This window comes from Molossus molossus, unplaced genomic scaffold (assembly GCF_014108415.1).
Source record: "Molossus molossus isolate mMolMol1 unplaced genomic scaffold, mMolMol1.p scaffold_m16_p_1, whole genome shotgun sequence".
In the NCBI taxonomy this organism is placed as follows: Eukaryota; Metazoa; Chordata; class Mammalia; order Chiroptera; family Molossidae; genus Molossus; species Molossus molossus.
Window position 1 is genome coordinate 241,330,858 of NW_023425344.1, and position 25,460 is coordinate 241,356,317.

The 25,460-nt window shown below is 54.5% G+C and overlaps 1 protein-coding gene across 1 annotated transcript in view; it reads left to right on the top strand.

The window, feature by feature from the left end:
- Nucleotides 1-21,611, top strand: part of ASB2 (ankyrin repeat and SOCS box containing 2) — a 39,630-nt gene extending 18,019 nt beyond the window's left edge. The window contains exons 4-10 of the mRNA XM_036265099.1: nucleotides 2,305-2,471; nucleotides 3,305-3,460; nucleotides 5,714-5,959; nucleotides 9,401-9,572; nucleotides 16,976-17,540; nucleotides 18,380-18,533; nucleotides 20,846-21,611. Coding sequence (XP_036120992.1) covers nucleotides 2,305-2,471; nucleotides 3,305-3,460; nucleotides 5,714-5,959; nucleotides 9,401-9,572; nucleotides 16,976-17,540; nucleotides 18,380-18,533; nucleotides 20,846-20,982 — 1,597 coding nt within the window. The 3' untranslated portion in view covers nucleotides 20,983-21,611. The remainder of the gene's footprint in view (nucleotides 1-2,304; nucleotides 2,472-3,304; nucleotides 3,461-5,713; nucleotides 5,960-9,400; nucleotides 9,573-16,975; nucleotides 17,541-18,379; nucleotides 18,534-20,845) is intronic.
- The last annotated feature ends 3,849 nt before the right edge of the window (nucleotides 21,612-25,460 follow it).

A 25,460-nucleotide genomic window follows, 5' to 3' on the forward strand; every position in this document is an offset into this window, starting at 1 on the left:
AGGCGCCCTCAGCTGCTGCGCCTGTGAGCTCCAGGGTCCTGGCACCGCAGCTGGAGGAGACCAGGCTGCGTGGCGGGTCCTGAGGGTGTTCTCACGATGCCGCACCCACCCCCCAAGGACATTGGAACAGCCAGCCCGCCTCCCTTCCACTTCAGCTGGGGTCCCACAGGAGACCTTCCAGGGAGACGGGACACATACCCCAGTGGGGCTTTTCTTGACGCCAGCAGGGGCTGCTCTGGCCGCTCGTAAGAGGAACTCATCCAGGGGGCAGCGATGGCGTTGATGGGGATTCCAGGGCTTGTCTGGTCAGTTACCCATGGGCCTCGCTGGGTCTGTAACTTACCCCACATCTGTGCTCTGCAGCTATTAATAACCGGAGAGGCTGAGCGTCAGGAGGAAGGCGGTCTCGCTGGAGGAAGCGGTGGGAGGGTAGAGGGACCGGCCCTGTGGACCTCAGGGCCTATCCCCGTCTCTCACAGCGGTGGGGCCCTGTGTCACTTCTCCCTCTGGGAAGGGGACCATGCAGGCAGAATGTTCCCCAGGAGTGGATCTGGGAGTCAGAGCAGTCGAGGTCTTCACTGACTCTCCAAGGATGGGGGAAGGGAGCTCAGCGAATAAACACATGCATGCATGCATGAATGAATGGACAAACGAAGTGGCTTTAATGAGCCAAACAAAGGAGTTACCATTTGTTTTAACCCTGAATTCTTTTTGGCATTCAGAATTTTACACTGTGAAGGCTTTAGAGTTATTTATTTATTTTTATTATTATTATGTTTTTAAATGTAGATTTATTCTATGGTTTAATTTTTTCTTTACTGATGTTAGAGAGAGAAAGGAGGGGAGAGGGGGAGAGAGATAGAAACATCGATGAGAGAGAGTATCGACTGGCCGCCTCCTGCATGCCCCCCACTGGGGATCAGGCCCACAACCTGGGCATGAGCCCTGACTGGGAATCGAACCAGTGACCTCTTGGTGCATGGGTCGACGCTCAACCACTGGAGGCTTCAGATTTATTAATCCTTTAAATGTTTAAGTCTTTGAGCTGCTAAAAGTTCTGGGGTGAGGATAAGGGTCAGGAGCAAGGAGGAAGTCGGACGGAGCGCGGAGAGATGCTCACTGCGGAGTTCCCTCTGCGCCTTCATCTCAGAGCTGCTCAAAGAGCAAACGGGCCCAGGGGTAAAGGTGCTTGGTCAACGCTGGAGCACTGTGCTCAGAGGTGTTCAAGTACCACGAACACTCCCATGGGGTCGGCTACCCATCCTTTTGGAGGCTGGCACTGTATACTCCAACCCTCTCGGTAGATGTGGCTTTGGTGTGACATTAGAGGCAGCCACTGAAAACCTCAGGGACAGAGGGGCCCCCTAATTCTCTTTCAGCCACCAATGAACTTTGTGGAAAAGGGGCCCTCGGTTTCCGTCTGTGAAAGTGAAGGAACTTCCCGTGTTTCCACCCGTTTCTAGTCGAGTTTCCCTACATGGTGCCCGACTTGGAGATCAAAGCTGTGAAAATGCCCCAGGATGCTCAGGGGGGATTGGACACCGCAAGGCTGATCCAGCACCCACATTCACCTTTGTAGGCCAGGATGTCCCCCAAATGCTCCAGGGAGGCCATTGCAACAAATGTTTTAATTCCCAAAGAAACAAGCAAAACTGATAAGAAAGAGGCTATCTCTTTGCAAATAGAAGGTGTGAAGGTGTGAAATAACTGTTGGGGTTCCTAGGTTCTGAATTCTTCCTTCTTCCCTCCCCTCCCCTCCCTGCCCCTCCCTTCCCCTCCCCTCCCCTCCTTCCTTCCTTTTATGCAGCAAATATTTATTGAGCAGCTGTTATGAACCATCCACTAATCTGGACCCTGGGAATAAAATCATGAGGGATAAAGAAAGACATTGTCCCTATCTTCTTGGAGCTCACAGTCCAGTGGGGGAGACAGAAAGTGGTCAAACAAGCATTCAAAAACATGTAAAATATGTGATATTTGAGGGCTTATGACTGGAGGCAGGGAGAGGCTGACCTGGCCAGGCAGCTGAGGATGCCGTGATGGAGCTGAGACCTGGAGGGGCCAAGGTCAGAGCCGAGGTCGGGCTGAGTTCCCAGGGCACAGCCATGTGGGTTAGGGGGCATTATCCTCCTCGTGCAGAGCACCCTGGCTGCAGGGGGCTGAGCGCTGTCCAGACCAGCAGGGACAAGCAGGGCAGAGTGACCCCACAGTCTGCACGGCTCCCGGCCCCCAGCTTTCCCGCGGGCAGAGCAGCTGCCCGGCTCGGCCTGCGTCCTGAGCAGTGGCCTGCCCTTGTTCTCACAGGCCCGTGGACCCTGTGCTGAAGGCCATCAAGGAGGACGATGAAGAGGCCTTGAAGGCTATGATCAAGGCGGGGAAGAATCTGGCCGAGCCCAACAAGGACGGCTGGCTGCCGCTGCACGAGGCGGCCTACTATGGCCAGCTGAGCTGCCTGCAGGCCCTGCATCGAGGTGAGGGTCCCACCGCACGCACGCAGCCAGACGGGGAGTGGCACTCGGGGCAAGGGCGCCTTCCTCCAACAGCTTTGTGCTCTTTGCCTCGAAACCTGGGTGTCGGGGCCAAGGCAAGGTTATCACTCCTGTTGCAGAGTTAACGTCACCAGGTGGGGAAAGGGAAAGCGACTTGTCCCCCAACAGCAACAACTTCCTCCCACCCACCCACATTTCCAGCCTCCCAGGACAGGAAAGCTAATTCCTAGAAAAGGAAGGAGGGAGGGCTGGCTTTTGGGAGAGCTCCTGAGAGCTTGTTCTAGAATGTTCCAGGGGATGATTTGGTGTGGAAAATACTGCAGCTGTGCCTGTGCCCGCCAAGGCCGTCCCGACAGCTGTGGGGCCCTGGGTGAATCATGCCTCCTCCTCCCTGAGCCTTGGCTTCCCAGCCACATGGATGCGGGTACCTGCGGCAGCACAGACCAGACTGCCTACCACACTCCAGGGCAGAAGCAGCAGCATGAGACGGAGCTTCCAGCCATGGCTGGTGGGACTATAAGGGAAGGATGGGGTCATTCACAGGGGGAGGAGGCTCAACCAGGGAAGGCTTCCCAGAGGAGGTGGCATCTGAGCTGGATTAATATGACCAGGAAGCTGAAACAGCCCTGTGAATGCTACTGCGTCTAGGGCCAAGGTGATGAAAGCAGTCTGGGTGGTAAATTGAGGCAGATGCCACACACATCTGTCCTTGGAATTGGGAGGAAATGATGTCCAACTCTGTGTTGGGGCGGGGCGAGGAGCAGAGAGGAGAAGCAGGTGGCTTCCTCCTTGAATGTGTGATGTGTCCTCCCCAGCGTACCCAGCAACAGTCGACCAGCGCACCCTGCAGGAGGAAACGGCCCTTTACCTGGCAACATGCAGGGGACACCTGAACTGCCTCCAATCCCTGCTTCAAGCTGGGGCCGAGCCCGACATCTCCAACAAATCCCGAGAAACACCTCTCTACAAAGGTGAGCCCCCTGGTGGGCTTCCCCAAGGAAGGGTCCAGAAACTACGTGGGCAATTGGGAGCATTGCTCCTGAGGTACAAACCCCCCATGGGGTCTACTTGAAGGGGCAGCCTCCCTCGGATGCATAACGTAGGTAAGGCCCGCTTAGGGGCACTGAGGGCTCAGCGTGGAAAAGAGTCACCCATGCCCGAGCGTCCTCCCAGGGCAGTGGGCATCAGATCACAGACAGCGGTCAGCTAAGGACGATGAAGAGCGTGGCTCAAGGCACCTGGGAGCTCGGGGCAGGGGCCCTGACGTGGGGGAAGGGCACCCACGGGAGGTACCTGAGCTGAGCTTGAACAGGAGGGATCTACTAGCTGGACAAGCAGGGGAACAGCACAGGCAAAGACAGAGAGGTATGAGAGAATTTGTACCTCTGGGATGTTTAAGGAAACCCAGACTCCTGGCTGAATCAGTGTGTCATCCAAGGGCATTGGCTACCCCAGCCAAGTGCCAGAGTCAAAATCTGAACAACTGTAACAGCTGGTGTTGAGTGTTCCTGTATGCCAGGCACTGTCCTTTGATTTTCCCTCACATCCATCTATGTGTGGGGTAGGCACTGCTAGTGAGTCCATTTCACAGATGAGGCCCTAAGGCACAGAGACCTGCAGTGAGGTGCCCGGGATCACACAGCCAGGGGCAGACCTGGGATTTAAACTCAGGGAGCAGTGTGCCAGCTCCATGCTCTGAACCCCGACCCTGTGCAATGCATCTAGTTCCTGCCTCCATGCTTAAAAACCAGCCTTGGGTCTTGCAAAAGTGAGAGGGCCTTTACACATCGAAACGACAGAAATCCCCGATTTCCCATGTCTGGCGTCCAGCACCTGGAATGTTCCGTAGGCAGCAGACTCTGGCTAGCTGGTGACCGGGTCCACTTCGGGACTGCGATGCAAGTGTCTCCCCCAGAACCATGTCCACCAGGCCACCAGAGCTGTCACTTGGAGCCTCAGCTGTTCCAGAGAGAGCTCCCAAGACGCTGGGTGATTCAACTTGGGCCTTGGGCTGCCTGAGCTCCAACTATGTACTAAGCACCATGCTAGAACCTTCCATGGACTTCCTCACCCAGTCGTCCCACAATATCTTCTCAGGACGGTTTTGTTATCTCTGCTTTACAGGCGAGGACACCAAGGCTTCGGGAGATGGGCAGCTTCATCTGGGGTCCTGTTTGAAATGCTACGCAGGCAGCTCCCCTTCCTCCTCACCAGGCCCCTGACTGACCTGGAGAAGCTTCCAGGGGTGGTTCATTGGACAAGTGCGCAAGCTCCCTGGTGACAGCTCTGGCCAGAGCCAAGAGTGCACTCAGGGTCTAGAGAGAGATGAGGCTTCAAAGGGAGGTCGGGGCAAGTTGAGAGAGTCTTGATGAACTGCATTAAGAAGATAAATTTTACCCCAAATTAAGTGAGCAGCCTTTGAGGAGGGGGCTGGGCAGGGACATCTCACTGTCCTCCTCTTCCGGCCTTGGCCATGTGGATGACTAAAGCAGGTCACAGTGGAAAGGGGTATGAGTTCAGGGCATCCTGGGCCAGTCCAGGGGACAGAGATTTTCTGGATCCAACAACCTGGGTTTGAGTCCCAGTTCTGCCACTTGCTATCTGTGTGACTTCAGACAAGTTACTTAACCTCTCTGTGCCTCATTTTCCTCATCTGTGAAAAAGCATAATAACACTACATATTTTAAGGGTGTTTGGGAGAATTAAATCAGTTAATCATGTAAAGTGCTCAGAACAGAGTGCGTGGTACATAACCAGTGCTATGCATACGTCAGCAAATATTGCTAATTTGTATTACTATTACTTTTATTTATTTATTTATTTGAAATTAGGTCTTTTTAATTAAAAATTTTTTTTTTCTTTATTGACTTTTAGAGAGGGAGAGAGAGAGAAACACCGATGAGAGCGAACATCGACTGGCCGCCTCCTGCATGTCCCCCATTGGGGATTTGACCCACAACCCAGGCATGAGCCCTGACCGGGAATTGAACCAGGACCTCTCAGTCCATGGAATGATGCTCAATCCACTGACACCGGTCAGGCTTACTATTACTTTTAGTTGTATATCCTGTGCTGGGACTGAAACTCAGTGCTGACCTAGTGGGTATTAGTTGAACAGATGGCTGATGAGTGAATGAGTGAATGGACAAACAAACGAATGAAGTCTTGGCTGGCCAGGTCCTGCCAGGGGCCCTGCTGACTGTCTTGCTTGTCCCTGGGCACAGCCTGTGAGCGCAAGAACGTGGAGGCAGTGAGGATTCTGGTGCAGTACAACGCGGACACCAACCATCGCTGCAACCGAGGCTGGACGGCTCTGCATGAGTCTGTTTCTCGTAATGACCTGGAGGTCATGGAGATCCTGGTGAGCAGAGGTGCCAAGGTGGAATCCATGAACGCCTACGGCATCACCCCCCTGTTCGTGGCTGCCCAGAGCGGGCAGCTGGAGGCCCTGAGGTTCCTGGCCAAGCACGGTGAGTGCTAAGGATCTGTGGGTCACGGAGTCCGCAAGGGGTACAGGGAGGAAGGACCTCAGAGGTCTGCTCTAAGGGAAGGCAAGTTTAGGTGTCATCATATGGACGTACTCTGACTATCTTCTTGGAGTGCTATGTTGAGAAGGATTCTGAGGCTGGGTCTAGGCTCAGTGGGAAGCCGGTTGTGATCCACTCGTGATGCCTGAAATGAGGTACAAGCTTGAGGCGGGGAGTGGAAACCAGCCACCTATTTGCACTCTCTAATCTAGCCCAACATCCTTCTTTTACAAATGAGGAATCTGAGACCCGGAAAGGAGAACTGAGTTCTCTGTAGTCACATAGCAAATTAGTGGCAGAACCAGCCAGACTCAGTCTCCTGGCAGCCCAACCACATCTCTTTCCACGCTTCAGGGCCAGAAGGAACCTCACATCTAGATCACTTCCTCACTTCACAGTTGATGAAACCAAGGACCAGGATGGGAAAGTGATTTGCTCAAAGTCACACAGCAAATTCGTGGCAGAACTGGGATTTGAACTCAGGCCTTTGTACTCTTTATAAAACAATGTTATTCACTTAACGGAGAAAGTAAAACAGAATTGCCTTATGGTGTCCCAGTAGCGGAAGAGCCCGAGATAATGGCAGGTGTTCTTTTGTCAAAGAGCATTGTATTCTGATCTCCCTCAGTAATTTTTTGATTTCTTTTCACTCTCTCTGGGAAGTGGCCCACCCTCTCTAGCAAGAGAGAGGCCAGATGTAAGCCGGACCCTGGGAAAGAGTTGGAATAATTTGCTGAAGACCTACTGTGTGCCAGACACTGTGCTGAGCATGAACACAGATTAGGCCAGTGTGGTTTTCTCCATAGCCGTATGAGATAGGTCATGTCCACACCCTGTTTTGTAGACAAAGAGATGGAGGCTTAGAGGTTAAAGGTTGGCTTGGTCACAATCAGAGCCTGGATTCTGACCACGTCCATCTGACCCCAAGCTGATGTTCTTTGCATTTGCTACTCCGCCCTGGCCTCCAGAGTGGCCCTCGTGGGACTTTGCTCAAATAAGCCTCCACTTAGCGTGTGCCTGCGCAGTTAGGAAAACAGACCCAAGGCACTTCCTTGCAGCCAGGGGTGAAACTGGACTGACCAGCTGGAGAACAAAGGGGCACAGGCAGGGTCCTGGGAGCCCAGGCAAGGAGGCTAGGCAAAGGGCAGGGTGCTCAGCGGGTGGGGAGCCGGCTCACTCTGCACATCTGCCGAGCTCTGCTGCCGACCCTCTGGTCGAGGTCTGTTCCCTTTGTGAGCTGAGTCCATTTTCAAATCCAAATATTTTCCCTTTGCTCGCGGGGTCCAGGCTTCCAGGGAGCCTGACTTTGAGAGACCCGGTGTTAGAGCTGCCTGCCGGCTCTCGCTCGGGGCTGGAGGGCCCAACCCGTCCCTGTGCCCAGACCCTCCGTCCTGGACACCTGCGCTTTGCAGAGCAGCTCCGCTGTGCCGGGCACCGTGCAGGGGGCCTCCGTCCTCCTTCGGCTACAGCAGAGCACCACAGACTCGCTGGCTCACCCAACTGGGGCTTGTTTCTCAGTTCCAGAGACTGGAAATCCAAGGTCACAGTCCTGGCAGATTCGGTGTCTGGTGAGGGCTGCTTCCTACTCATAGACAGCCATCTTCCCACTGTGTGCTCACGTGGTGGAAAGTGAGAGGCTCTCTGGGCCCCTTTTATTAGGGTGCAAATCCAGCCTCATAACCAAATCACCCCCCAAAGGCCCCACCTCCGAACACCATCACCTAGGGGGTTAGGTTTGCCATATGCATTTTGGGGGGACACATTCCATTTGTAGCAGATTATTTACTTATTCTTGCAGTGATCGATCCCAGTTAGTGGGTATATCGTTCCATCAACAGATGAGAAATCGAGGCTCCTAAAGGCTGCCCAAGGCCACGGAGGTTGTAAGCCTGGAAACGAGCTTCCGCTGGTCCGTGTCTGTCACAAAAGCCGGTCGTTCCACTAGACCAGAAATTGGTCATCAAAATGAAAAATAAAAAACTCCCAGAAAGCCCGAGATAAGCAGGCGGCACAGGGAAGAGCTGTGGTTAACAAACGCTTCTGATTTCAGCCCTACTGACACCTGTGCTGTCTGAGTTCTACTTCCTTCCCGAGTAAGGAGGGGCTGGTGAAGAGTCAGGAAACCCAAGTGCGTGGCAGTCCCCTGACTGCCAGGAGATGGAGAAGGTGTAGGAGATTGCGCTGAAGGGAGGCTGTCACCCGGCTTGACTCCTCCTGTCCGCGTAGAGTAGTGTCTTCTTTAAAGGGGAAGCAAATCCTGACTTATTCTTGAAAATGGAAGGCAGAGGATTTGTCATTGGGGGTTTTCTTTACTAGGGGGCTCTGGACTCTCTGAGACCTGTGAGGGCCTTTTTCAAGGCGGGGTCACGATCCTTTTACGTGGGGTGAGGGTTAAGAGCATGGCCTCACCCTGGCCGGTTTGGCTCAGCGGTTAGAGCGTCAGCCTGCAGTCCAGAGAGACCCGGGTTTGGTTCCTGCTAAGGGCACGGACCTCCGTTGCAGTTTGTCCCCGTCCCTGGTTGGTCGTGTGGGTGGCAGCCACTCGATGTGTCCCTTTCACGTCGATGTTTCTCTCTCTCTCTCTCTCTCTCTCTCTTCCTCTCTCTCCCTCCCACTCTATCTGAACAAAAAATGGAAAAAATGTCCTCGGGTGAGGATAAAAAAAAAAAGAGCATGGCCTCCACCATCGAACCATCTCCCACAGCCTCTGCCATCAGACTGTTTAGGTTCATGTTCTGGCTCTTGACTCATGAGCTGGGCTGGGGCAAGTTGCATGGGTTCTCTGTGCTTCATAACATAGAGGTAAGAATAGAACTGATCACACGGGGTGACGTTATGGATTCAAAGAGACAACCATGCAAAGCACAGTGTCGAGCACATAGTAAGTGCTCAGTAAATGCCAGCATTGTTAGGGTGGCTTTGCTTTTTTCTTTTTTAATCCTCATCCGAGGACATTTTTGCATTTATCTTCAGTTAGAGTGGGAGGGGGAGAGGGAGGAAGAGAGAGAGAGAAACATAGATGTGAGAGAGACACATAGACTGGTTGCCACCCACACAACCCCAACCAGAGCCGGGGACAAAGTGCAACCAAGGTACGTGCCCTTAGCGGGAACCGAACCCAGGTCTCTCTGGACCGCAGGCCGACGCTCTAACCACTAATCCAAACAGGCCAGGGCCAGGGTGGCTTTTCACCTCCAAGAGGCCTCTGCTCAGGAGGGCAGACCCAGAGGTCTTGGTGTTATGGATGAAGCTGAGGGTCCTTCAGGTGGACCCTTCCTTTCTAAGGATCCAATGTGTCACGGCAGTTAGCACAGCCCAACAGGGACATTACTTCAGGGACAGTGACTACCCTGATCACCCACTGCTCTGCCTCTCCTTCGCCAGGTGCTGACATCAACACGCAGGCCAGCGACAGCGCGTCGGCGCTCTACGAGGCCTGCAAGAACGAGCACGAGTCAGTGGTGGAGTTCCTGCTGTCGCAGGGCGCCGACGCCAACAAGGCCAACAAGGACGGCATGCTTCCGCTCCACGTCGCCTCCAAGAAGGGCAACTACAGGTCAGCCCCGCCCCGCCACCAGCACCCAGCCCACACTGGGGACTCCGAGCGTCCCCGCAGGGTCAGGAGGGCTCAGGTTAGCGAGGACAGCGCCTTCACTGCGAGAGAGGACAAGTGCTCAGCACCAGCAAGCCAATGACAATATAGTAAAGCAAACAGGCAGCACCGACCATCACCTTCCATTACTCACTCATTTAGTCCTTTTGATAACTCCACATTTTTTTTTTTTTTTTTTGGTTAATCCTCACCTGAGGATATTTTCCCTTTGAGTTTTAGATAGAATGGATTGGAGGGAAAGAGAGAGAAACAAACATCGATTGGTTGCCTCCTGCACCACCCCGATCCAGGCTAGGGATTGAACCTGCAACCCAGATATGTGCCCTTGACCAGGAATCCAACTTGCGACCCCTTGATCCACGGGCTGATGCTCAAACTGCTGAGCCAAACCAGCCAGGGCTGATCATTCCACTTTTAATGATCTTTTTAACAAATCTACTGAGGTAGATACTATTATTTCTCTTTTTCAAATGAGGAAGCCAAGACACAGAGAGGTTGAGTGATTTGCTCAAAGTCACACAGCTTGTAGATGGCAAGAATTCACCTATTACCAATGTCACATCTACGGGAATTGTACTCAAGGCGCCAGATATGCATTTGGACTAGAGGATATTTCTGGTGGGGATACAAAGATAGCCTCTCAGGCAATTAGCAAGCACGCAGGATGCCCGTAATAACACAAAGTGGCAGGGATAATAGCTACCTTTATTGAGCACTTACTATGTGTGGGTACTTTGGGCGAGATGAGAGAAGCCTATGCTCTCAGGGAGTGATCTGGTGGGAGGGAAGATGCACATGTATGTACACACACACACACACACACATGAATTCAAGAGCATTCCCCAGTGGTCCCAGTGCACGCTGGAAGCAAAGGATGCTAGAGCTGGTCTGTACCAGCTTACATGAGCTGATTGTTCAGTTGACAGCCTGAAACTGGCCATGGTGAGAGTATTTACACCACAGAAACTGTTGCATGATCACTGCCTCCTGCCCCTAACTACCACCCCCAGCCAGTTGTTAGACATCCAGCAGCATCACCACTAGCTGGAGAGCTCTGGGAAGACTCGGCCAGGAAGGGGAACACCAGCCATCTCTGAAGGATGCACAGGGCCCGGTAATTTCCACTCGACCAGTGTTCCCCAAACTTGGACCATTCACAGACTTTCTTCCCGATTTGAGACATCGATAGTCTCATTGCTTAGTATTTTCCTTTAAAGACATTTTTTTACCTAAAATGAATTTGCTTTCAAAAGGAAACACTTCCCACACTATTAAATTGTTAGTTACCAATTTACAATTAACGAAAACCTTTTCATCTAAAATCCCATGGTGCGTGCCCCAGAGGGCACACTTTGGGAGGCTCAGCCCTGTCCTCGGCAGGGAGAGAAACATGGCCGGCTGCATGTTGGAGGGTGCTGGCTGTCTTTGCTAAGGCAGAGGTCAGTGGGGGTGAGGGTGACATCCAGAGAATGAAGAAGAGACACAGGAGCCCTAAGCCCTGCTTTGCAAGCTAGCTGCACAAGTCCCCAACCAAAGGCGCCTCTCTGCACCCCACGCTCCGTGCATGCACGGAGGAGACCTCGCCTTCTTTGGACCACATGCCGGCTGCAAGGCACAGGGATCTGGATTTGAATTCCCGCTGAGGCCATGGGGCACGCTGCTTCACTTTCCAAGCCTCAGTCTCCCCTTCTGTAAAGTGGGAGGCAGTCACGGCTGGGGCTGTTGCGGGAGCTAGTGGGATGGATACACATAGACATGGGATGGACTTGAAGCACCCAGCAGAGTGCCTGCCACCAAGGACGTGCTCAGACGGCCCGTCTCCAGTCTCTCTTGCACAGGGAGGGCGCTCGTCACCATTTTTCAGTTAAGCCAGTGGATAGAAGAAAGCGACAAACATGTCAGGCAGTGGCGACGAGCAAGGAAAGAGCCAGCATCAGTTAACAAACATGGTTTTTCTTGAGCCTGACCCCAGAGAGATCCACTGATTGCGGGGGAACCACTGATTAATCCAACTGCTGGTTCCGCAGAGGACGGAACTGAGGCCAGAGATGAGAGGTGGCTTTCCAGAGAGCTGGGACTGTCGCTTGGTGCCGTCACGTGGGCCTGGACGTCTGGCCCAGCTGGAGGGACCTTTGCAGGGGCACTGGGGTGAGCCCAGGGATGACCAGGGAGCAACCGGAAGCCCTGCTAGGAATGGGAAGGATTCGTGTCCCCAGAGTCTCCTGCTGTGGATTCGTGCTGACTCTCAAAGCAATCTCCCTGCTTATTCACCCGCCATTCCCAGGCCCCATTGTCCTCTGTTCCCCAAGGCTGAGAGGGATCAGGCCTCTTTTGGGGGCCTGCCCCAAAACAGGGGTAGAGTTGGGTTCCCAGCAGCTTCTGCCCCTTGACCAGGCCCGAGGCCAGGCAAGCCCTTCACTCACTTCCTGGGCATGTGGCGTTAATGGCCCTCTCCACTCAGACCTCTCACGGGCTGCTCAGGGGTTCGAGGGACTCTCCACACACCGAAAGCAGTGCCAGGGGCTGGTGTCAGTGTTCATCAGTAGATGCCATCTCTTCAGCACCTTTACCTGGAGCGTGTGACATCCAGGCATGGCTGAGAAAGGGGCTCCCAAGGTCCCAAAGTCTCGGGCACCTCCAGGGCACCTTTTACCTATTTTATTTCCAGTGTAGCAGAGGCACCTCAAGAGATGCACACACAGAAGCAAAGACACATTTATTAAGAAATGGTGTTAACAAAAGTAGATGCCCCAAGATTCCTTTGAATTGAGATTATCATCGAAACGAGTGGCTCTCAACCATGGCTACCCATTGGGACCCCTGGGGGCTCTAAAATCCGGGGTGCTTGGGCCTCGCTCGCCCTCAGAGATCCCAGTGTTAAGCAGTTGGGGCTGGGGCTGGGGCTGCAGGCTCCTCAGAGGCGCCCAGACAATTTAACTGTGCAGCTCGATGGAGCAGCGATTTCCAACTTTCTCATCTCATGCATACATAAGCTAGTTACTGAAATTCTGTGGCACACCAAAAAACATATTTTTTGCTGATCTGAAGAAAGTATAGCTCTGGCTGGTTTTGCTCAGTGGTTAGAGCATTGGCCCTCTGACCAAAGAGTTATGGGTTCAATTTCCGTCAAGGCCAATGAGTCTTGGGTTTGATTCTGGTCAAGGGCACGTACCTCAGTTGCGGTTTGTCCCCGGCCCTGGTTGGGGTTGTGAGGGAGGCAGCCAGTCCATGTGTCCCTCTCACGTAGATGTTTCTCTCTCTCCCCCCCTCAAACTCTGTTTGAAGATAAATGGAAAAATGTCCTCGGGTGAGGATTAAAAAAAAAATAGGTATAATTTTGATACAATCACACTGGACGGCTATTGTTGTGTTGGCTGTTGTCATTTTTTAATTTGGCAATCTAAGGGAAGAGAGGTCCGTGCCCCGGACTAAATAGTCAGGTACTGCATGTTTTAAAACTTCTTGCGATACACTGATTGAAAATCACCGTGGTAGCAAACCAGCGTCTTAGAGTCTATTTTCCAGCTGACGTATAACACAGACATGCATTTTTTAAATTAAATTTAATTTTTTCCATCACCTTTTATCCCCTCCGTGCCCTCTTCCGCCTATACCTATCCCCCCACTCCCACAATCACCACACTGTTGTCCACGTCCATGAGTTCTCGCTCTCTTTTGAAAATACGTTTTATTTATTTATTTATTTTTAGAGAGAGAGGAAAGGAGAGAGAGATAGAAACAGCGATGTGAGAGAGAAACATCGTTCGGCTGCCTCCTGCACGCCCCCTACTGGGGATCGAACCAAAAACCCTGGCATGTGCCCCGCCGTGCAATCGAACTGGGACCTACCTCTCAGTCCATGGGATGACGCTCAGTCCACTGAGCCACACCGGTCAGGCTCTGTCTCATTTTTTTTCTTTTTTGCTCAATCCCTCCATTTCCCCAACCCCGTCCTCTCCCCCTGAGCTGTCTGCTTGCTCTCTACCTATGAGTCTGTCTTTATTTTGCTCAGACATGCATTTTGAACCTCACTTTTGACCCTCTTGTTCTTAAATATTCTTTCTCTTTTACTTCTAATTTATACTATCTTTACGAGTCACTTAAATTCTTTCTGGAAAAAGGCAAAAGAGAGAACATTTAATACATTAAATTAAAATGAAGATTACAAAGCATGTTCACTAGCAAGTCAGTATCCCCATTAATTAAAAGAGAAACTGAGGCTCGGGGCTCAAGGCCTTGCAGAATATAAGAGGGGAGAGCCTGGGCACGGGCCCCCTTCACCACCCCGTCCCCTGCAGGAAGCTGGCTGCGGCCTGTGTCTTCTTCGGGAAATGGTGAGGGTTGGCGTCAGTGCGCCTCAGGTGTGGTGCGTGGATCACAAGCAGCAGACCCCCACGTCCCTCCTGGCCTGCTGAGTCAGGCCCTGGACAGCAGAGCCCCGGACTCTGCCGTTACAGTGATTCCCTGAGTGATTCTGAGTCACACTGTGATGAGAACTGGCAGTTTGCGTCCTCAGCAAGCTCCGCTGTGTGCCTGCCCTTCCTCCTTCATGGGGGACCTGCTTCCTGCTGCAGGACAAGCTGCGGACTCCTGGGCTGGAGTCCCTCTGTACCCTTGGGAGCACCCCGGGGCAGACGCTGCACCGGCGGACTGTTGCTGGCTCCAGCATGAGCATCATATGGGCTCAGAGAAGAGGTAACTGCCCGCCACAACTCTCTCTCTCTCTCTCTCTCTCTCTCTCTCTCTCTCACACACACACACACACACGCTCCTGGCAGGGTTGACACAGTGCAGCTCAGTGGTATTGGCAGCGGAGCCGTCTGGGGGCGGCTGGTTCCCTTGTGAAAGTCTAGTCCACAGTCCGGTTTACACTGAATGCTGACAGAGGTCACACCACCGTGTGTGATCGGTGACCCAGAACACCTCCATGTTTTGAGTAGCAGGGCAGTGTGCTACAGTCACCCAGGTGGCCAGGATACCAACAGCCACCATTTATCGAGTGGCTGTTGCAGCTTAGCTTATTCTCAGAAGCAGCCTCAGTGCAAGTGCTGTGAAGTGGGGTTTTGTAACCTGGGCACAGCAACCCCACCTTGCTGGTTTGTTGCGGAGAGTGAATGAGACAAAGTACTTCGCTCATAGGATCAGTTCCAGGGTTAAATGAGGTAAATGTGTAAAGCACTTTGAATAGCACCTGGAACACAGCAAATTCTCAGAGATACTACGATAATTATTTAGAAGGGAAAAATACAACGCATAGGGGCTCCGTAAAAGGTAGCTATCGTCATTCTCATCTTCATCATCACTGTTAGGATTAATTAACCCTTCGTTATAGATATAATCAGAGAGGTTACGTACATGCAACGGCCCAGCACTGAGAAGCAGAGCGGGGGTGTGTCCCAGGTCCACTACCCCAGGCAGGACAGCCTGCTTGAGTTCAAAGCTCTCTGCTCTGTTCCCTGCTGCTTGCCTGAGGTTCAGGTGACATGGAAGGGCAGCAGCTTTGAGGAAACTAGAGTCCTGGGTGGGAGCCAGAGCCTGGAGCAAAGAAAGTTGGGTTCAGTTAATAGTCCTAAGAACAAAGCAGGGGCCTAGTTATCGGTACTGGGGTCCAAGGTCACCCGCCGAGCTACTGCTCAGGGCCTTCTTAGAACAGCCCTGAGCTGGGTCTGCTCTGGTGTCAGGGCCCGAGCTGGTGGGTGCATCCCCCAACTGCGGAAAAGAGGAGGGACAGGGAACTGGGCCTCTTAGGCACTGAGAGTTCTATCAGGCAATGGGTACTTTTGTCCCTCTTCATAAGGAGCACTTTGAGCAGTAAGCACTCTGTGATCCCAGGGAGAAGTGGCATGGCCCTGGCCTGTCTTCCAACCCACAGACCAGCTAGGGGAGAGAGGTGACAATACCGATATGCAGTGGGATCGCCAACATGGCCATTCCCCAGTTTTAGGGGGACTGGGGCATCATGGAATGGCCTGGCCGTGAGCATGCTGGACATGTACATTCTGGCCTAGCTTTGCCATCCACCTCCTGTCCAACCTCACTCTTATCCCCACCCCACACCTGGACCTCAGTTTCACCCTCTGTAAAATGGGGTGGCTGGACACACTGATCTCCAGACCCCATCCAGCATTACATATTTACGTTCAGATTGGCGAAGGCCTACAGAAGCGTACAGAAATAAGCTGGTTTTACTGCGTTATTAGGATGATGCTTCTGAGTAGGCAGCATCCAGTCACGTTCCCACATTTCTGCCACTTTCCTTTCGTTCAGCAGGGGTTTGCTGGAGACCAGCTGTGACCTGCCAGAGATACCAGCCCCGTCTGGCGGGCGGCCCTGGGCAGTCCTTCTTGCTGTTCTTTCCCGAGTTTGGGCAGGTTACGGCTGTTAGTGAGCATTTGTTGCCAATGGCCTCGGTCCAGGGTGAGGCCCAGCCCTGCCTTTGACCAGCACCTCTACAGAGCAAGGTCAGGCCTCCTGTGCCTGCACAAATAGAAATTAGGAGGCAATTAGCCCCCCTGGGTGTGTGAATTTCCCTTTGAGGTTTTAGAGACAGATTTTAGGTAAATACAGCGTTACTAACAATAATAACGTTTACCACTGAGATGCTAATGGGAGGTCGCTGGCATCAGATTTCCAGGAAGTGGGGAAGTCAGAGTGCCAGGAAGCAGAGAGGCGTGGGAACAGGCCTGGTGGCACTGGCCTGCTCTGCCATAGCCACCTCCTTGGAGCCCACATGGGGCCGTGAGGTCACCTGTCATCAGGGATTAGACAGATTAGGGTCTGGAATCATGACAGGAGTTTGTCCCTGCAGGTGGCAAGGGTCCAGGGGAAGAGAGCAAAGACAAGGGGTCAAGCCCCCAGAACAACTTTACGACCTTTAATTAGTCACTTCATTTCTCTGAGCCACGTCAAGTCTGCTCTGGCCCATAGAGCTGCAGGGAAGGTAAAATGGGGCAGGCAAGTGAATGCATCGTGAAGAATGCAAAACCCCCTGACATACTTGCTGTCACCCTGACTGCTACACAAGAGAGCCTGGGAGACTTATAAGAGGCATTGAGAGTGATAGAGCAGGGGAGGCGACTTCATGGTCACGCAGCTCCACCACTTATTGGCTATGTGACTTTGGGAAGGTGGCTGACGCTCGCTGAGCCTCAGTGTTTCTATCTGTTAAGGAAGGATAGCAGCAGACCCATCCTCCCCAAAGTGGTATCTGTGAAGAATGGCTGGCTCCTCAGCTCCCCCTGCTGGTGGGCCCGGGTCTCCCTCGATAGCAGTTGTGAATGGTTGAGTCTGGTCCCTCAGCGCCCCCTACTGGACCGTGACGCGCGCGTGCCCGCTCCGCCTTACAGGATCGTGCAGATGCTGCTGCCGGTGACCAGCCGCACGCGCGTGCGCCGGAGCGGCATCAGCCCGCTGCACCTGGCGGCCGAGCGCAACCACGACGAGGTGCTGGAGGCGCTGCTGGGCGCGCGCTTCGACGTGAACGCGCTGCTGGCGCCCGAGCGCGCGCGTCTCTACGAGGACCGTCGGACCTCTGCGCTCTACTTCGCCGTGGTCAACAACAACGCGTACGCCGCCGAACTGCTGCTGCAGGGCGGCGCCGACCCCAACTGCGACGTCATCAACCCCCTGCTCGTGGCCATCCGCCAGGGCTCCCTGCGCATCATGCAGCTGCTGCTGGACCATGGCGCCAACATTGATGCCTACATCGCCACGCACCCCACCTCCTTTCCCGCTACCATCATGTTCTCCATGAAATACCTGTCGCTGCTCAAGTTCCTCATGGACCTCGGTTGCAATGGCGAGCCCTGCTTCTCGTGCATGTACGGCAACGGCCCGCACCCGCCCGCACCCGCCCCTTCCAGCAGGTTCAACCACGTGCCGGCCAGGGACAAGGCGCCCGGCGTGGTCCAGGTAGGGGCGGGGGTGCCTAGGGATCATGGCCAGGGCCAGCATGCATCGGAGGCGGTGTGGACTATGCGGACTGCACTTTCGTGGCTTGGTGCTGATAAGCTTCGGAGGCAGTGTGGTCTATTAGTTAATGTACTTTGGAGGGCGTGTAGACTAGTAGTTAGCACACTTCGGTGGCAGTGGAACCCGGTGGTTAGCCTTCTTTAGAAGCAGCAGAACTTCCTGGTTCACACCACCAATTAAATCCTTTTTCTGGTTCGCTGTCCTGGGGAATTTAAGGAAGGAACAGTGGCACAGGGGGCTGGCGGGGAACGGCACAGATGAGCGGTTCATCACCCCCAGCAAACCTGTGGCTGGAATGGGAGGCTGAATGACCAAGGTGGGAATGGAGGTGAGAGCAGCTTGGTCTAAGCTCAGGTGAGATGCAGTCAGAGCAGGACCTGTCCGTGGTGATGACTTAAGAAGGCAGAACTTAAAATGAAGGTTAGAAACCCCCTTCTCTTGGAGATCATTATAATGGCTAACAGCCATCATTTATGGGCCACCTCCTGTAGGCAAAGAAGGTTATGTTCATATTACCTTAATTCTCATAAGCCCTTGAAGTGGGTATTATATACCCATTTTCTAGACAAGGAAGTTGAGGCTTAGAGAGGTGATGCGACTGGCCCGAGTTCCCCACCTCCCACTTTTGGCAGCAGAGGGAAGGAAACTGGGTGTACCCAGTATCATTCTCCGACATGTCCCCTGCCCTTGCCAGCCTTCGGCTGCCACCCGTAGGATGAGCTCTCGGAGGCAGTGCCCGTGGTCCTGGGTCTCCCATGCTGGCGTGTGCTCTCTTTCAGTTCTGCGAGATCCTGTCTGCCCCTGAGATGAGCCACTGGGCGGGGCCCATCATCGATGTCCTCCTGGACTATGTGGGCAACGTGCAGCTCTGCTCGCGGCTGAAGGAGCACATTGACAGCTACGACGACTGGGCTGTCATCAAGGAGAAGGCAGGTAGGGGCTGTCACTGCTGCGGCTGGCAGGTCTGCCTGCCTGACTCAGGCCCCAGCCTCGGGGCATGTGACTGTTACTACCATCGGACGAGCACCTACTCCATGCCAGGCTCTGGGCTGTGTGTCACAGACAGTGTCTTCGTGACTCTTTGTTCTGTAAATAAGGAGACTGACCCACAGAGAGATGATGTCACCTGGGTCAAGGTCTCACCACTAGTTAGTGTCAGAGCTGAGATTCAAACTCGAGTCCTTCCACTAAGTCTTTCCAGGATGTTTTAAACAGTTCCTGCTCCCTAAGGGATATCGGGATGTTCGGAGGAAGTTGCCCGTGTTTGTGGGCCACGGAGAGGCAATACGGGGAGATCCAGGAAAGAGTGATGACCCAGAGTGTCTCAGACTATAGAGTACATATGAAACACACGGCGTTCTGGTGAAAATGCAGGTGCTGACTCAGCGGGTCTGGGACAGGGCCTGAGAGTCTGCATTTCAGCAGGCCCCTCAGGTGGTGCCAGTGCTCCTGGTCCACAGACTGCAGCTGGTGCAGCACTGGTCTAGGAGGCAGGTCCCCTGAGCCAGGAGGTTGCTAGGTGACCGTAGGCCTCAGCATCCTCATCTGGACAGAGGAGCTTGGGCAGGCTCATGTCCAGCCCCCTTCAGCTCCGCCAGCCTGAGGTGCCTACAGCGGGGGACGGTGTGTTTGGGGTTTGGCCACGGTCCAGCTGCTGTGTGCCGTGTAGATGGGGCAGCTTAGCTAAGCCGGGTTGAGAATCCCTCTTAAGCACCAGGGAGCTCATCCAGGCAGGTGAGATGTCAGAAGCAATGGAACTGTGTGCCTCTGCCAATACTAAGAATCGGGCACCTGCCCAGCGGAGTTCCAGCTGCCCCAGGCTTTCCCTGGCACCGAGGGGCGCAGGCCCATCTCTGGCCAAGTGTTTATCGGTCACGTAGCGCAGAGACTGACATGCAGCAGGTCGTTATCCCACCGCTGCTGCCGTCCTCAGGTGAGACTGCACTGGCTTGTTGCCTGTCCAGGTGCCCCACGTCCCAGTGCCCTGACTCTGACTTGCCAAGTTCCTCCTTGATCCCTGCCCCTTTGAACCTACACCTGCTGTAGGAGATTGCATTTGGACAAGTGCCTGGCAAGCACTTGAATTGAGACCCTTAAAGTGACTGAGCTGGTGACAGGGAGAGGGTGGCATTGGCTTGGGCACAGCCCTGATGCTCCATAGACATTCCTTGAGTTCATGAATAATTGGTTACTGTCACCATGATCCTCCATGGCCACTAGAGGGTGGAGCAGTCCATTCTGAGATGTTGGCCTTGCCCCTCAGAGACCCCTTCTCCTGTCCCCCCTGGGGAAGGCTGATCCCTTACCACTAGATGGCATCCCAGGGAAAAGTGAGCAGAACTCAACATTTAGTGACAGGTAGAACAAATAGTTCTTCACCAAGACCTACTGTGGTTACCTCGAAGCCCACCCACCATCTGCAGAACACTTCCCATGTGCCTTTTCATTCAGTGCTATGATGCTGGCATCATCATTCCTGGGGGAAGGGCAGACAGCGGCTCTGAGAAGTGGCATGAAAAGCCCGGAGCCTCCTGAGCTATCCAGTCGCTCTGTCCTACGTGAGATGGAAAGGCAGCGGAAGTGTCGGAAATGCAGCGGTGGCACATTGTCACCCAGTGAGGCGGCACCAGCTGCCTGGCCTCTGTCCTGCCCTCGCAGTCCCTCTCTATCCCCGTCTTCCCTGGGCGGCCATGGCCTCCTTGGCTTGGCACAGCCATTTCCCCTGCTTGGAATGCCCCTGGCAAATTCCTCCCCACCTGTCAAGGCCCCACTCAGAGGGCAGCGTTGGTGTGAAGGCCTTCGGCAGAGGCCCTGCGCCAGCACCTCTGTGTCTCAGACCTGAACACGGAGCCCGGCACAGTGAAGGGTCAGCATGTGTTTGTTGAATGAATAAATGAAAGGCATTCTTGGATTCAACAAACACCTTCCCTGCGCCAGACCCTGTGCCCAGGGCCGAAATAAATGATTACTAGTCATATCAGTCCCTGTTTCTACCTTCCCACCCCCACCAGCAGAGACAACTCCACTGTGTGAGGTGGCCTCCTAAGGGGCCCCAGCCCCGGGCTTCTCTGTACCACCTGGAGCCCAGAGCTGAGTTCCACACTTGGAGGCGTTTAACAGCCCAGGGCCCTTACCCTGTCGCTAAGGGCTGTGTCGGCGTCCGGGCTGTGTATGTAGAGGAAGGAGCAAATCTTGCAGGTTGTAAATGAGAAAGCAGCGTCTCTCTCTCTCTCTTCTTTCTCCAGAACCTCCAAGACCTCTGGCTCACCTTTGCAGGCTACAAGTTCGAAAGGCCATTGGGAAATACCGTATAAAACTCCTGGACACGTTGCCACTCCCAGGCAGGCTGATTCGATACCTGAAGTACGAGAATACCCAGTAACTGGGGCACGTGGAGAAGGAGTATTCCTCAAACTGTTCCACTAAATCTCAGGATGGCAGTGTCCCCAAATCCAGAGGGACCTGGTGACAAACGAGGCTGTGGGCTGTTCCCACTGAGCTGGGGCAGCTACGGGGACCTCACCAGGACTCTGGGCCAGAGCGGTGTCCAGAGCAGAGAACGGAACATGTCAAGTAGGAAGAAAATCGTGTTTATTCTCGAAAGGAAGAGTAGATCCCAGACCTTCTCTGCCATCAGGAACGGCAGGAACCTCCATTCCTGGGGTGGGGAGGCGGGCAGGGAACAACTCGGGCAGGCCGTGCTGGAGCGCTCCCGGGGGGGAGTCTCTGCCTGGACAACCCTGCACAGCTGGCTCCTGTCCCTGCTCTGCTCTGCGAACCTTTCCACTGGATGTCTGAGCTTCCTCCCCGAAGGTGTGGCCGGGTGGGGGTGGGGAGACCCTCAGTCCCAGACGGCTTCCCTAAGTACAATAAATGTTGCTCAGACGCCCCCTCGCCCAGTGCAGTCCCTCTCACTAGACACCCCCAGGGCCTGGGGTCCTCGGCCCTGCTCGTGGTGGGACTAGGGGTGCAGCAGGGGCTGGGCACAGGACACACAGACCCCTGAACAAGTCACCTTCGCTTAGGCTTTCGAAAGACCACGAGAGTGCATCCTTACCAGAAGATGCCAGCAGCGTGAGGAGAGGGGCAGCCTCCTGTGCTGTGGCCAGAGCCATGGAGGCTGGTTTTCTGCCCTGGTTCAGCACCAGGGATACAGAACTCCTTCACAAACAGAGTCGGTGCCCACAGGTCCCCTGCCGACTGCCATACCCAGACATGTTCCCGGCACTCTGTCTTCATGTCCTGCTCAACCCTGTTCTGCTACAAAAGTTGACATACTAGGGAGGAAAAAATAAAAACACGTTTAAATACTGGCTGCTATGAGCCAAGGTGCTGGATTGACAGTTGCCGTCAACCCTTGCAAAGTCATCAAACTGGAGAGGCACGAAGCCCTGTGGCCTTCGTTGCCTCTCCGGTCCCCATGTGGCTCTGTGGGTGAGCCCAGCGGTGCAGGTGGGAAAGCTGGGTGTCCGCCCAGCCCCGACGCTTCCCTGTCTGAGCGCCCTGCGCTGAGACCAGCATGGCCTCTTTCCACCGGAGTTGCAGTAACTCACCCGTGTTCTCTTCCCGTGTGAGTAAAGCCACGGGAGGGGACACAGCGCAGGCCACCTCGCTGAGAGCTTGTGCCGGGCTGCCCGGGGTCTGGAAGAGTCTTAAGCCAGGTCACACATAGTTTCTGGCCTTTGGAAAGTGAGCGGCTGGGCAGGTGTGGAGAGCCCTGTCCCAGGCCCCGCTCTGCGTTTGGGTCCCCCTCTGGGTTCCTCAGTGCTGCGGCTCCTGGTGGCCTTGCTGGCCCCTGCACACTGGCTTTCCTTAGGACCAGAAAGTCCCAGGTCGGCCTGAAGAGGAACAGTCTTCCAAGCGACACTTTATTTTATTTTTATTGATTTTTTTTTAGAGAAAGAGGAAGGAAGAGAGAGCTAGAAACATCGATGTGAGAGAGAGACATGGATCGGCTGCCTCCTGCATGCCCCCTACTGGGGATGGAGCCTGACACCTAGGCCTGTGCCCTGAGCGGAATCAAACCCAGACTTCTCAGTCCATGGAATGATGCTCAATCCACTGAGCCACACCAGCTGGGCCCAAGCAACACTTCAAAGCCACGGGTCAGAGGGGAATCAGCAGAGCCTTGCCCACTTCTTGATGGTCTGGATGGGAACCAGGCCCGGCGAGGGGAGGAGACATGCCCAGGTACACACTGCAAGCCCCTGGGGCTCCAGCCCGGGAGTGCTTGGCTGCGGCCCCACGCTGCCTTGCTCGCAGCGATCCGGAAGAAATCCCGATGGAAACCTGGTCCGACCAAACTGAGGATGTTCACCCTGATGGGGCAGGGCGCGGGGCAGGCAGCGACGGGGCGGAGCAGAAAGGTGCCCAGCAGCATCTGGGGCAGGGCTGGCTATCAAGGAGACTCTTCATCTATGGCATTTTTCCGGTCACCTTAGGTCCTAGAGAGTCCTAACAGGCAGTGGCCCCAGGCACCCCAGAGTGGTCTGAGTGAGAGGCTCCCTGGGGAAGTTGAGGCTCAGGAAGGTGTGGGAGGGATGGGGGAGGAGAGCTCGGCCACTGTCCATTGGCACCATTTACTTACAGGACGTGGGACCCTGGGCCTGGGATACTCTAGTGCTGCATTTGGGTTCTTGGATTACTTTCTTTTAAATTTTATTTATTGATTTGAGAGAGAGAGAGAGAGAGACATCAATTTGTTGTCTCACTTATTTATGCATTCATTGGTTGATTCTTGTATGTGCCCTGACTGGGGATCGAACTCACAACTTTGGTGTGTCGGGATGATGCTCTAACCAACTGAGCCACCTGGCCAGGGCTGGATTCATGGATTGTTGATGTACACTCGTGTCAGTTGGTCACAGTCACTGGTCAGGACCCCTTTTCTTTCAAGTGCCTTGCCCAGCCTTGACCTTCTCAGGGTCCCACCCCACCTCCCACGACCCAGCAGCTAAAGGGTTAACGCCTGGCCTCCAGCCTGCTCCCGAAGGTCAGGGTCATTCCAATTAGTTGGTGCTCAGGCTGGGCTGTTGGTACATCTTTTGACCATCACTGCTGGATTTTACAGCTATTGCCCTCTGCAGAACCCCACCCCCCATACTCTCCAGCGCCCCGGGAGGATTCCAGCCTCAGAGATGTCTCCACAGCATCACCAAACACTTAAAACCCTGGCGGCAGTTCCAAGTCATGAGCAGGAGCACGCTGGACCTGGTGCCGGGATTTGAGGCTGAGGGTAGCTGAGTCCCTGGGCTTCACCTCGAACCGGCTCAGGTCGCTGTTTGGGCAGGGGAGGCCAGAACGAAGCCTTCCCAGGCCCGTTTCCCCAGGTGGCTCCCTCGTGGGGACTCGAGGTGCTGGATGCGTCTGTTGAGCCACATCTTAGCAGAGGTTTCTGCTCCCAGACGAAGTCTCCCTGCGTCTGAATTAATGCACTTTCAGCTATACCCCCTGGGAGAGACTGAGTGGAGCCCGGCTGTGGGGGCCCAGGCACGTGGGCTCAGCACCCACCCCAAGAAAACATGCTCCACTCATTCTGGGGAGGGGGATTGGATGGCCCAGTCCATAATATATGAAATATCAGTGCTGCAGGACGGAGACACTGCCAGGTAACCAGAGAGGTGGCCTTTGGTTGGTGCAGGTTCTCATCACTTGGGTAGTAGTACTCGGAGTACCAGGCACACACATCATCTCCACAGCAACCCACGAAGCAGGCCTATTTTCAAACACATTTTTCTGATGACATTTTGGCACAGAGAAGTTGAGTAACTTGTCCAAGGTCACACAGCTAGTAGGTGGCAGAGTCCGGATCAGCTCTCTGAACACTGATGTACTGTGTGGAAGGGCTGAGCCTCATCAGAATGGATATGGGGAAGAGGAGGACACATGCCTGTGCCTGGTCTCCTCCCTGCTCTTCAGGACCAGAGCAGCCGGAGGAGAGCGTCCTGGCTGAGGACTCCCTATTCTGTGTGCCAGCTAATTACTCAGAACCACTCTGCCTGAGCCACACAGTCCCTGTGGCGCTGAAGTCCTCCAAGACCGTCGGACATAAGCCACTTCCCAGTGTGCACGCTGCCCGTCCATGTGGATGCGGCCCCCGGGGGAACCCTGGAGTGCAGATGGGCAGGGTGGGAGAGCCCTCAGCAGTCCATCATCCTGGAGCCTCGTGTTAGGGAGGAGTCTGAGGCCTGGTCAAAGTGGAAGGCACCACAGAGGGGACCGTCGTCATCCCACCCCTCATTCCGCAGGCGGGGCAGGGAGGCCCCAGGAAAGGTCCACCCCACATCCCAGGGCAGAGCCTCCACCGCGGCTCCCCAGCCTCCTCCGACTCGAGAACCAGAGCGTCCTGCCCTGGCGGCTGGTCCCCACCCCCCTCCTTTGAATGAGCTGAGGGCCCCCAGGGCTCACTCCCACATCGCAGAGGCCCTGGGGCCACTCCTGGCCTCCCCACGTGGATCACCTCCGGAAGCAGCCCTCCTCCCGGCGGTCAGCATTTCTCAGGCCCGGGCACTATTCAACTTCATGAGACCCAAGGTATGGAAACTGCAAAAGAAATGTCTTTATTCTTTAACCTTCTTAATATTTACAAAGAACAAAAAGAACAAAACTGAGATTGGCGTACACGGCGGGTAGTAGAGTAACAGATGAGTGCCTCGGGCTTCTGGGGTGGCTGGCAGGTCAGGCAATGCCCACCGCCCGAGGTCCCCACGGGACGGTGGGGAGACGGGTCAGGCTCTGGCGTGGCTGGAGAGGGCCCAGCCCGGCCCAGCCCCGCAGCTCCCAGGTCAACTGCCCGAGAAGCCCGTGCCCCATCCCTGCCCTCCCCATCCCACACATACATAAAGGGGAGGCTCTCAAGAC